Raw genomic sequence first — 12,627 nt, 5'->3', positions numbered from 1 at the left:
TAGCGGTTGGTCTTCAGGGTTTCTACTCCACGGCCGTATTTCATACGGGTCCACATTTCCAATGCACGCTATTTCTGCAAGTACCGCTGCTTCGCCTCTGGACGCAATCGGTCTCTATACAGTTCATTCTCTTTTGAGCAGCTTTTAAGCATCTTTCTTGTAGTCGTCGTTCTAACACAGTGTGTTTGGTTTGATTCGTAGACCCCGAAAATGGCGCTGCGCTCCCATAATGTATTGCGGCGTGACGTCAACTCCAAAGCCCTATTACACCGTTGGATATTAACAAAAACTATTGCACAGTGAAAAGGCACTACAGCTACTTGTTCCCCCCTCCTTTGTCCCCGTTTCCCCTCCCTCTCCCCTCCAGCGAGGAGTTAAACTGTTTGATGGCGTGTGGGACAAAAGTCTGCTGGTCTTTGACTTTGGGAGAAGCAACCTGTCACTGACAGACTCCTCTGGTTGTTTATGGCCGTGTGCAGAGGCTGCCCAGCCTGGTCCATAATGTCCATATTGCACCTTAATTTGTTTTTATATAAGTGCGTGGAATGAGTCTTCAGTTGAATGATTTTTAATAGGCAAAAAAATACTTAAATAAGTAAATGGCGAGTCGAATTTGTCTTTTTTTCTATTTTTGATGATCCAAAAATTTATCCGATCCGTGATTTAAAACCGTGATCCGATCCATACCGTGAGATTTTTGATCCGTTGCACCACTAGTAAACGCAGTGCATTATGTTGTCAGCTTTACTGTATCACAGCCAGGGAAACTGGTCAAGCTACTCTATTCGAAATGTATTCACTTTCCCCCTTTTACTGTCAGTGGGCTGTGGCTCGGAGTCAATCACATGTGGCTCATTATTTGATGCGGTCTCTGAACCAGTGTTAAACATAAGCTGAAAGGTTGATGGCTCCGTGTCAGAGCACTGGCTATGAATTTCAGACAGATCAGGCCTTAACTTAATGAAAAAGTTATCAATTGTTCTTTTCATCTTTCCTCATCACCCACAGCTACATCCCGTTCTTTCGGGCCTCGGCCTAGATTTCTATAATCCATTTGATTCTGATTCAGCAGGTGTGGATTCAATTCAATTTTGACTCACACAGTCAGAAATATTATAATTCTAGTAATTTATCAGTATCGACATTTGTCAGACTTCATCAGAGGTGTAAGCATTATGGCAGTCAAAGTATTTGAGGATAAAACACAGGAAAACATGAAGGAGATGTCCCTGGCCTGGCTTTTTACAGCAGATAACCCGTTTTAGCCGTTTTGTGGTTGTTGAAGTAGTTTTGTGAGTTTTAACCTGAGATTCTGGCATTTCTGGCAAAATATATTTATATTTCAAAATCCATTTACGATTTAATAAATAGATATCGCATTGTTCATGCTAAAATCAATTTGAATCAGTTTTGAATCGATTTTCTAAACCCACCCCAACTCACACACCAGGGTGAGTTGGGGTGGGTTTAGAAAATCAATTCAAAATTGATTATCACTTCAAATAGAAACGAGGCTGTAGAGGTTTGGTGCAGGCAGAAAAACAGCTGCAGGGACAATGAAAAGACTTTCCTGCTCCAACTTCTCCCAGCATGCTGAGCTAATGATTAGTTGGTGTTTTTCTCCAAACACTCTCTCACTCTTCTCTCAACGTGTTCACAATAAACTGTGAACAGACACCGAGGAGAGCAGCAGAAGACCTCATTCAGGAGCTAAACTCAACATGAACTGAACTCACAGTAAAGTTAGCTCGGTGCTTACCTTTAGATGAGCCCACAAACCGAGAGAAACTCCGCGATGAAGCTGCAACTCTTTCCAAACACAGGGAACAGATCAGGGAGCAGAGACCCACGTGGTTCACGCTGATCTCAGCTACGATCCAGGAGACAAGGGTGGGCAGATCGATGCAGATATCGATCAGGACGTTGGTAGTGGTTTATGATCGATACTTTAGTTTGTTTCTCTCCTCGAACTTCACTACTTTACTTCCGTTTCGTGAAAAAGCAGCTCTCTCTGCTCCTCTCCTGCGCACACACTTTGCTCCGCCCCCTTCTTCCTGCTTTTCCGTTATTAATCTTGCAAACAGCAACGCAGTCAGAGAGGGAAAGAATATCCAGGTCGCTCATTTAGTGCTGAAATGAAGTTTCAGTCATACCTGTAAACTAAAAGCTGACATTAAAAATAATATATTTTTATATATTATATTAATCCCAATCAAATCTACCCTTTCACAGGGCAGAAGGGGGAGTGGATGCTGGCGCGTTTTGGCTGCCGCTGCTGACAGACCACGTGACTTTCGCGCATTGCATTGTGGGTACAAGTGGCAAAAAAATCAAAACACTGCATCAAGCGCTAGTATTTCCAGCACCGCTAATAATTAATTCTGCGGTTTTAATCCCTACTTGCATTTTATTTGCCCCAAAAACAGTGATGTACAAAACGACGGAGAACACGGCAGGTCCGTACAAAGAAAGACTTGACGAAAAGGCAAAAAAAAGTACTTTTGGACATATTTACTGTCAGATATTAGCATCAGCTGTTAACCACTGGGCTGTTTTCGGATAGCTGGTGTTCTGGGAATCGATCCTACCTGGAAAAACATCCTACCCAATGTTTCCGCGCAGACGTGGCGCATGCGCACAAAACCAACAACGAATTAACTTTTTTCTCTCACCCATCCGGAATACTTCTTAAGGTTATGGTTATAGTATAACATCATGCTAAGGTGCTGTTCTTCCTTCTGTGCCATTGTAAGGTGACCTTGAGGGTCTTAAAGGCGCCTATATATAAAATGTATTATTATTATTATTATCATAATCATCATTATTACTATTATTAGAATGTGTTAAATTACCACTTTTATTAGAATTTAACAATCCAACTTTAAACTTCAAGAATAAAGACGTCTGAACATAAAAACAGTTTTTATTTTTCGAGTCAAATCATTCTTATTTATGTAGCAGAAGTTAACCTAAAGTGTTTTTCAGACAACACATTCACATTCCATGTCTCCAAAGATCACAGTTTCACAACACATGATAAACTATGAAAGCTGCATTTGGTTGTTTTAATCAACACAACAAAACACACCAACAGTGGAAAGAAAAATTCACACACATCATGAAATGTTGATGAACCATGGTGATTGTGACAGAGCAGTGAACTTCATAATAACTTCATACTGTCACCGGGTTCAAACTAAAGGAATGCTCACAAGAAATCATCAGAGTATCAAACTGTAACATTATAAACATTATTACTTAAAAAAATATTTTGTAGTATTTAGTTACTTTTATAATATTGTAAATCAATTATTAACTCAGTTACTTTTTTGAAGAAGTAACTATAACTAATTACTTCTTCAAAATAACTTGCCCAACACTGAAAACAACCCGATGAGATCCATGCCAGTGCACACAAACTGGACCTCCACTAATGGTAACAGGTGCAAAGGTGGTTTTGGAATGGTTAGCCTTTCTTTCATTAGTCACTGTAAAAGCTGCTCTTTAGAAACACAGGAGTGCACACTGCACTAATATTTTTTTTTCAGCTTATCTTCCTGTAATCTCACTTCAGGTATTAACAATCACACAGTTTTGTGTTTGGACTTTGGAAGGAAAAATCATCTTTTTAGCATCTCAAACACGCCCTCTGCAAACTTCATACCCACAGCAGGTTTTTGCAAAAAACCCTGTTCACTGTGAGTGGAGAACACCCAAATCTCCTCCTTTGATAAACCTCCACATGTGCCACTGAAAACAGTTAAATTAGTTTGAATCTGAAATCCTGGCTCAAGCTATTTGTTGTGAGACAATTTCTTAATTTTACACACTAAACTGCTTATTTAGACGCACTTTACACAGAGTTAATCAAATACAACTAATGCTTTAACAGCATAAGGATTTCATAATACAAACATCAAATCAACAAGAAAACAGCTTCAGAACATCTGGATCAAAACGCATTCACTAAAAATAACAATTTGTGGATACGGTAAACACACTAAAGTGAAAGGAGGAGCCAAAAGTAGAGGTTTGATGGAATTTTAATTACCTAAAATGTGATGTTTAAAATGGTCCTGATGTGTGCTGCTGTAGTGATGTGACGGTCGCGAACGAAACGGCTCTTAGAGCCGACTCTTTGAGTTGAGAGCCGGCTCGTGTTTTTTTTTTTCTTTCTTTCTCTCACCCTCTCTCTCGCACTTGTTTTCTGCTTCACTCCGCATGTAAGCCTTGTGCTTGCGCAGGGCAGAGGGGGGAGGGGCGGTAGTTACACTCGCAGTAGCACAGGAACAGAGCGGGAGGGAGAGAGAGGCCGTATCCCAATTCAGGGTCTGCAGCCTTAAAGGCCGCATTTTAAGGCCAATTACGTCACAGCGACGCGACGAAGGCTGTCCCAATTCAAAGGCTGCTCGAAATGCGGCCTCAAATGCGTCCTTCATTTCCCTGAATTTTAAGTATGTGGTGGTGTAGACTTCGTGGCCCAATATATCCCAGACTTCATAGCGCGGAGGTGGGTGTGGATAATTTTGCCGAAAAAAACGGTGCAAGAGGAGCGGCCGAAGAGTAAACTTTTAAAAGTAAGTACTGAATATTATGTAACTTATTTATGCGCGAATGTTTAATAACAAAGAACATTAAAACATTACTGTTGGCCACATGTCGGCAAAGTTATGTGACATTAGTGATGTTTGTACTAACTTGGTTTTAAAGCCTTTACTTTAAAATATACGCCGTTAGATAGTTGACCTTAATCTTACAGAGAATCTGATGATTTTGTGGATAATTAAAGTCAGTCATATATCCACAAACACAACAAGCTGAAAGTCAGTTATGCTGCTCGGTTTGCAGTCCTGAACATCACAGCACAAGCAGGATTCACTGCACTGTTAATGTTAGCTGTGTTATATTGCTGCCTCTGTTCGGTGGTGTCGAGCTAAACGGACTTTAACGTGTGTTTGAACGAGCTGACGGTTCACTCGTTAAGCTGAAAGAAAGATGCTTTAATCACAGCAGTCACACATGTGTCCACTGTACCATCTGGAACTCTTGTTTACACTCGTAATAACACAAACACTAAATCCTGCTTCTCTGGTGCTGTTGTGTAGCAGTGTGTACACCTGAGACTGTCACCTGTCTGTCTGTCCTGCACTCTCTTTGTTTCTTTCTCTCTGATTGTGGAATAAAAGTATGAACATGTGTTTATAAGTTACACTTGTGTTTGAATCCAGCAGCTTATCACACATTTGATTTCCATGTGTGACGACTGCAAGTGTCCAGAGTGAGGACAGACTGAGGGACCCACTGCTGCACATCATCTGTGAGGCTTTGCACCCCTGATGATCCACCAGGACAAACTCAGCAGTGTGTGAGGAAGAGGAGGAGGAAGAGCCAGCAGCAGCTGACAGATGGAGAGAATAGACAGACTGTTCCCTGTTTGTGAAGGACTGCTAGGAAAGTTTAACATAACTGTCTGTGCTGAATCAGTCTTATTAGGTAATGTTCAAATAATGTTATCATCCCAGTGTTTCCAGTGTGGGAGAAAGTACTCAGAGTACTCAGGGCCTTCAAGTTACACACTATGAAAGGCAGCAACAACTTTAATGTTCAGAAACCTGAATATAACCTGAATGAGGTAAGTTGATCTATAGTGTTACATCATATTCTATAAGGATGTTATGTGTTTGTAGACTTTCTGCCCAGTTTGACCCATTTAGCAGAAGTCAGCCTGTTTAAGGCTCTGATATCTATTCTGTGTGACTTACAGCAGTTATGACATGGTCTGATTTTCTGACCCAATAAAGGAATATTTCATATATCAGTCTACTCTTCATTCTATCAGACACAGTTATCACAGCTCGTACATTTGCTTTTTACACATATATGTAAGCATTGAGCCAAATGTAATAATACCAACATATTAAACGAACAATATTTGTCTCTTATATATAACACATCTATACATCTAAGGTGATGGGAAATATAAATAACTGCAACTTGAATCTTTACTGAAGCTCAGTATTTGACACAGAGTTCACTCACATGAATTTCACTCACATGTGCTGTACCAGTGTACCTGCACATGTGTTGTGACAATAAAAGTGATTTGATTTAAGAGTTCAAGTTCAGTGCTGTAATAACTAATAATGATTAATATAATAACTATAATATTGGTCATATTATATTTACACTGACTTTAGTCTCAAGAACAACGTTAGCTAATTGTTATTTAATAGCTAATCTTAAAATGACTGTTCAGTACAGAAATGAAGCCCAACAATCATGTTTTGCAGTTCCGTGGTCTCAGCCTCAGATACTCCTCAAATCACACAAAGCTCTTGTAGAAACAAATAAACAAATGAACAAAATATGTTCTTCTTCATTTCTGTCAAATAAAGCTGTATGAAACGTTTCCAGCTGTTGCTAGGCAACCTGGGCAGCACGACGGAGGCTAGACTGTCCCATTTCACAAGCCTCGCACTTCTGGTCTTAGTGGTCTTTGAGTACGCGGCCCTTGTGGACCGTTAAGGCTGCGTAGGTTAAGGCTGCAGAACCTGAATTGGGATACAGCCAGAGAGAAAGTGAGCCAGGGACAACAACATCACATTAGAAAAGTATAGTAATTATCAAATCAACTATTTACAGTTGCGGATGATAAAGGATTCAGAAAGTTTATTCATGCAGGCGTATATGACAGAAAATGTGCATCTTCTTTTCTTTTGCATATTTTAATTTATATTTAATTGTATTGTGGTATTGCAGTGTTTTGTGTTGTTTCACTTTAAATGTGTTTAAACGCAAAAGGTTGAAAATTTAAATAGTTAAAAGTTGAAATGTAAATAGTTGTTTTTTGTATTTTATTACATTTTATGTGGAGTGAATAAATAAAAGCATATTTACAGTGGCCCCTAGAGACAAAGCACGTACAAACTCCAAACAGAAGTGCTCCAGGATGCTAGGCGCAGTGTTGAGCTTTTGTTACCTAGTGGCTACACAAGCCAGGATGTACCAATGACCTAATTTGGTGTGTGGTAGTAACAGGTGAACATTTTTAATCATAATTATTTGAATATATAAGAGTGCTTGTGTATAAATATACTAACAGTACACATATGCTTTCAATTGTGTAATTTAAGTGATCTAGGTAGCTCTGTTTTGGAAGTTCAGTTAATGCTAGACATGTGTTTTGGAGTTTGTACGTGCTTTGTCTCTAGAGGCCACCGTATATATTTCTATATAAACATATATAAATAAAACCACGTTTTATTTTAAACATTAGTAATTCCTTTTGTACATAATGTTATATCATTTTGTTAATGATAAATTAATTAAAGCAACAAAACAACCTGAAGAGCCAGTTGGGAGCCGGTAAGCTGGCAATCTTTTTAGTGAGCTGAGCCAAAAGAGCCAGTTCTCTAAAAAGAGCCGGAATTCCCATCACTACTTTGTTGCCACTGTGAATAAGAGGTTACACTAACTCACTGCTCCATCTTCTGGTACAAACTGGTATTACATGAAAGTAAAGCCCAGAGAACAGAGGCGATTTTTAACCCCACTTGAGATCAGTTCATGTTTTTTTAATTCACTTGGTTTGGGGAAGCCTCTCCCACATTCTGTTTAAATTAAGTCGTAAATATATTTGAAATATAATTCTGTGTTCTGGTGGACTCTACATTCAAGATTCAGGAAGTTTATTGTTCATATACATCACAAAAAAACAAACGGTACTCAGAGCCATGAAATTCTTCCTTAGCAGGTTCCCTTCAATGTGTGTAATCTCATGACGTTTACAATGAGCCGATGTAGGAGGCTTCTGTCACAGTGTCTGCACTTGTATGGTTTCTCTCGTGTGGACTCATTTATGCACTTTAAGGTCACGTGCAGTAATGAAGGATGACTGACAATGGTCACAAAGGTGCTTTTGAATACCAGTGTGAAGGAGATAGTGCTTTATGGTTAATTGCTTTTTTATTAATTGACTTGATGTGGGGAAGCCTCTTCCACATTCGTTGAAGTAGTTCATTTTGTACCCAGTGTGTCTACATTGATGTGGTTTTAGGCTCTCTTGATGTTTGAAATGTTATGCACAAACAACGCAACGACACACTTTCCCACCACCACATTGACGACAGGGTTGAGAACTGGATCCATCTGTGTCGCTCTGCTTCTAAACAAACACAGTGTAAGTCAGAGAATTCCTTCAACATTTTTATCCTGAACATTGCCTGTAATAAAGAGCATCTTTGCCAGTGTCCAATTACATTTTACTGTTTACATTATAACACTCAGCTTACTGGGCAAAAATGTCTCTTAATTCGTTGGAAATCTACTTAATGGGAAGATTGGATGTTAAACCCCTGGATGCTCTACTCTGCATGCCACAAGATAATAACCCCAAGGTACTCTCTAATGGATCCATTGGACTTTGAATGTTAGATACATAGAAATGAGACAAGGTTTAAAACTTAACTTTTTTCCAACATCAGTAAAGTTTCAGGAGATTTGTGTCAGAATTCACTGAGTTTTCATGTCTCATTTCGTTTCGAAATTAAACTAAATGCACATTGTACTTCAAAATAACTGCAACTGTAAAAAGAAAGAAATATAAATACATACCTCACAGTAACTGCACTTGTAGAGTTTCTTTCTGATGTGAATCTGTTGGTGGACTCTTAGGGAACGTGGCTCTTTAAAAGCCTTATCACAGAGGTCACATTTATAAGGTCTCTCCTCAGTGTGGGTAAACATGTGCTGCTGTAAGTCTTTGTGTGTCACAAACAGTTTGCCGCACTGATCACAGAAGCAAAAATCATTTTTGGTGTGAATCCGTACGTGTATATTTCGGTGCCCTGGCTGGGCAAAATTTTTTCCACAAATGTCGCAGCTGTACGCCTTGATTCCAGAGTGGGTAACTTGATGGCTTCTTAAGTGGCTACTGCGTGTAAAAGCTTTACCACACAACTCACAGCTGTGTGCTTTAACTCCACTGTGGATGAGTTGGTGTGTTTTTAAGTGTCCAGGTTGGCTAAAAGATTTTCCACACAAGTCACAGCTGTACGCTTTAACGCCACTGTGGATAAGCTGGTGTGTTTTCAAGCTTCCAAGATGGGTAAAAGACTTTCCACACAAATCACACCTGAACGGTTTAACTCCACTGTGAATGAATTTGTGTGTTTTTAAACTTCCAGCCTGAGTAAAAGAATTTCCACATAAGTCACAGATGTACGGTTTTACTCCACTGTGGGTGATTTGGTGTGTTTTTAAGTGTCCAGCCTGGGTAAAAGATTTTCCACACTCAGCACAGCTGTATGATTTAATTCCTCTGTGGATGAGTTGGTGGGGTTTCAAGTTTTTAGGATGGCTAAAATCCTTCCCACACTCGTCACAGCTGTATTTTTTCTCCCCCTTTCTTCTGTGAGGTTTGTCGGCCTCCTGAGAGCGCTGACTTCTCGCTCCATGTTGGTCCTGCAGTGACAGAGATACAAACAGAGCTTTTAAAAAAACAAAACAAAAAAAAAACAAAACATCCAGCTGTGCACACAGTTTAAATAACAGTAACTGAGATATTTTTCTCACCTCCTGTGTTGAAGTCATTGTTTCCTCTGTAGTGGCTGAGCTGAGTCCAAATGGCTGAAACTGTTCGTCTGCTGCTCCACCAGACTCTTCTCCTCCTGTTACTCAGCTGGGACACAAAAAGTATAGATATGCATTTTATCCCTGACAAGAAGAAGCAGAGCAAATAAACATTACTACACTCAGTGACAACAATACCTATGAAGCTTCAAGGTGAAACCCCAGAAGCAGCTACAAAAAGAAAGTCATCAGCTGCAACAAGAACTTGAAAGGGAAAAAGCCACTGAGCTCCCTGCATACCACCACCTTTACCCGGTGGATGCTGCACCCTGTATATATGGACTTCCATAGATACACAAAGGATTGGATTGGTAGCAGCATAAACTCAGCCACCTACAACATTTCCAAGCACCTCATCACCATCCTAGCTCCCCTTGTGGGGAACACACCCCATCACATCAAAAACTCTGCTGACTTCACCAACAAGGTCCACAAACTTACACTTGATCCAGATGAAACCAGAGTTTTAAATACAACAACGGTTTCTACAGACAGAAACAGGGATATGCAATTAGCTCCCATGTTTTTACTCATTGTAGCCATCCTTTACATGGAATAAGTGGAAAGAAAGGCTCTTTGCTCTTTAATAGGGACAGCACCTAACCACATGATAGGGTGAATCAAGGTTTGAAAATGGTTTCACTCAAAATCTCTGGTGATAACGACTCACGCTTTTTTCCACACATTTGTTGTTGCGTTACGAACAAACGGAAAAACGCTGAAGGTGAGCTGACAGTAAGAGGGTCATCATCTCACAATGCATTAGGATTCTCAGACCTAATGCAGACCTAAGTCATGGTTTACTTGATCCCTGCAAACAGGCACAAACTGAAGCTCTCTAAAGCTTTTGTAAAGACACTGAAGCAGTGGATGGATGAGACTGGAGAATCTGCAGGTGTGTCTGGACTGCACCGACTGGGAGGTTTTCAGGATTGTTACCAACAGTTTGGATTATGTTACGGAATAAACATATATTCTTAGTGCTTATTTTCTGATTATATTCTTTTATGTATGTTAATAATAAAGGCCTCTATAAAGCAAGGCCAGCTGTGAGAGAGAACTAGGTCAGAGGGCGACAGGTCGCCTTAGCAACAGAAGCTTAAGTTAGTGGAAGTTTAAAAAACAGGAAGTTTAGTGCAGAGCTGCACAGACATGTTAATAAAATACAGGAAACCAGACAGAAAAAGTGGAACTAGTAACACAGAAGGAGTTTTTTTTAATTGAAACTGTGTGTGACGTGTAAAGGACTAAAATAACACCTATATGAGACACATTTTTGGCTTCTAATGCTAGAGATTTTGCAACTGGCTTTTTGGGCTGTGCAGGTCTCTCTCTTCTGGGAGATAATTAAATAAGAATTATAAATATTTTGATTAACTGAGTCGTGTTCTCTCTATTCAGTAAGAGAATGACAAGAACCAGATTTAATAATTATTATAGAGATGCTGTGATAACCTGTGACGTCAGCTTCTGTGAGGACAGCTGCACAGCATCAAACACCAGGGTGAGTTAGAATAATGACGAGCTCTGGTTCACAGCTAAGCCAAAGCAGGCTGAGGCTGGAAAAGCAGGAAGTGTTTCGGAGTGGGGACAGAGACAGTTTGAAAGACTTTCAGGTCCAAAAACTGTTTTCAGCTAATGACTCTGCTTCAGTCTGGAAAACACTCCGACAGTGAACCAACCACAAGCCTGAAGACTCCACTCCACCAACAACTCCCCCACTTCAGGCTTTCAGTTGTTTACGAGCACTTCACTGACCCTCCAAGTGAGGCCTGTAAATCTTTGCCTCCAAATGCTAAAAGTTAACATGAAAATTACACCTGTTTTTACAGGCATGTTCACGTTTGGGATATGCAGGACTTCAGCTGGTGCAACATCATCTATGATGTGACTCAAGCCCCTGGCCCTTACCTCAAGGATTGGTTTGTTAACCATACCACAGAAAGGGTTGATGTGTGGTAGCTCTGCAGGGATGGCAAGCTGAGAGCTAGACTACCCTTTGAAGGGAAAGGAACCTGTGCATTAGTTTCTCTGCTCATGCCTTTCAACTTGTTCACACTAAAAGACTTTAAGCAGTTGCCCCAAATTGTAAAGGAGTGGGGCATAGAAACTAGAGTAACACTGATGTATTAGCAGAAAAACACTATTCACTGCATCTTGAGTAAATGTTATAAAGGAGTGTAGCATAAACAGGAGTGAAATGACAGAAAAATGTAGTAAAGCTAGGCAACACTCTTTTCAGAAAACTGAAGGAATGCATCTCTCTGTCTTCATGTCCCTCGAATCAGTCTTTTTCCTCCGGCCTTGTTGTGACTCCTCTGCCATCCATTATCCAAAGCACGGAGGGATTCATGTACAGGTAGACCATGTAACTGAACTCTTTCTGTAAGAGCATCTCACACATATCTGTTCCCAGGATAATATTGTGTATGCCATTGCTTCCTTGCAACTAAATAAATGCATTGGAGCTTGCTGCTCATTAGTGAATTTATCTAAAATTCTAATACTACAGCAGATTGCTCTAATCCATTTCCTGTTATCAATTCAAACAGGAACCACGGACATGCTATGGCTATTCATGGTGCCTTTAGGTGCACCTCATAATTTCAGCAATCCATACTCTTAAAGACATAAAGTTGTTTAAAAGAATATTTTGGGTTAATTTTGATTTGCTGGAATAAATTATAAGTTAGTTAATACAGTATCATAACCAAGCTGTTACCAACTATTAAGCCTGTATTTTTCTCAAAGCTGTCTTCAGAAATGTGAAATTATTACATCCAGAAATTACAAGAATTCCCACATTCACGGCTGTAGCAGCATATATTCAAAGATTCATAATTACAATCACCTTGAGGTGACTGTTGTTGTGACTTGTTGCTGTATAATTGAAATTGAATTCAAATAAAATGTTTCCTGCAAACCTTAAACATGTTCTCTTGTACACTTGTGATCATTTTCAAACTGTATGGCTAGGGATGGGTACCGGTGTCCGGT

At 39.8% G+C, this 12,627-nt stretch overlaps 1 protein-coding gene and 1 long non-coding RNA gene across 2 annotated transcripts in view; both read right to left on the bottom strand.

Annotated features, from left to right (window-relative positions):
- Positions 1-2,038, bottom strand: part of LOC102194038 (uncharacterized) — a 39,579-nt gene extending 37,541 nt beyond the window's left edge. The window contains exon 1 of the long non-coding RNA XR_312414.1: positions 1,760-2,038. This is a non-coding gene — a long non-coding RNA (uncharacterized LOC102194038). The remainder of the gene's footprint in view (positions 1-1,759) is intronic.
- Positions 2,039-6,486: 4,448 nt separating this feature from the next.
- The window catches only part of LOC106455960 (zinc finger protein 239-like), a 45,770-nt gene continuing 39,629 nt past the window's right edge, over positions 6,487-12,627 (bottom strand). Inside the window, exons 2-5 of the mRNA XM_013907887.1 lie at positions 9,574-9,679; positions 8,614-9,462; positions 8,113-8,164; positions 6,487-6,551 (exon numbers count right to left, since the gene is read on the bottom strand). Of these exons, the coding sequence (XP_013763341.1) occupies positions 6,487-6,551; positions 8,113-8,164; positions 8,614-9,462; positions 9,574-9,591 (984 nt within the window). The 5' untranslated portion in view covers positions 9,592-9,679. The remainder of the gene's footprint in view (positions 6,552-8,112; positions 8,165-8,613; positions 9,463-9,573; positions 9,680-12,627) is intronic.

This window comes from Pundamilia nyererei, unplaced genomic scaffold (assembly GCF_000239375.1).
Source record: "Pundamilia nyererei isolate P.nyererei 1_Seehausen unplaced genomic scaffold, PunNye1.0 scaffold00581, whole genome shotgun sequence".
NCBI classification, from domain to species: domain Eukaryota; kingdom Metazoa; phylum Chordata; class Actinopteri; order Cichliformes; family Cichlidae; genus Pundamilia; species Pundamilia nyererei.
The sequence above is the reverse complement of the archived record's forward strand: the minus strand, read 5'-3'. Positions and strand labels throughout refer to the sequence as shown.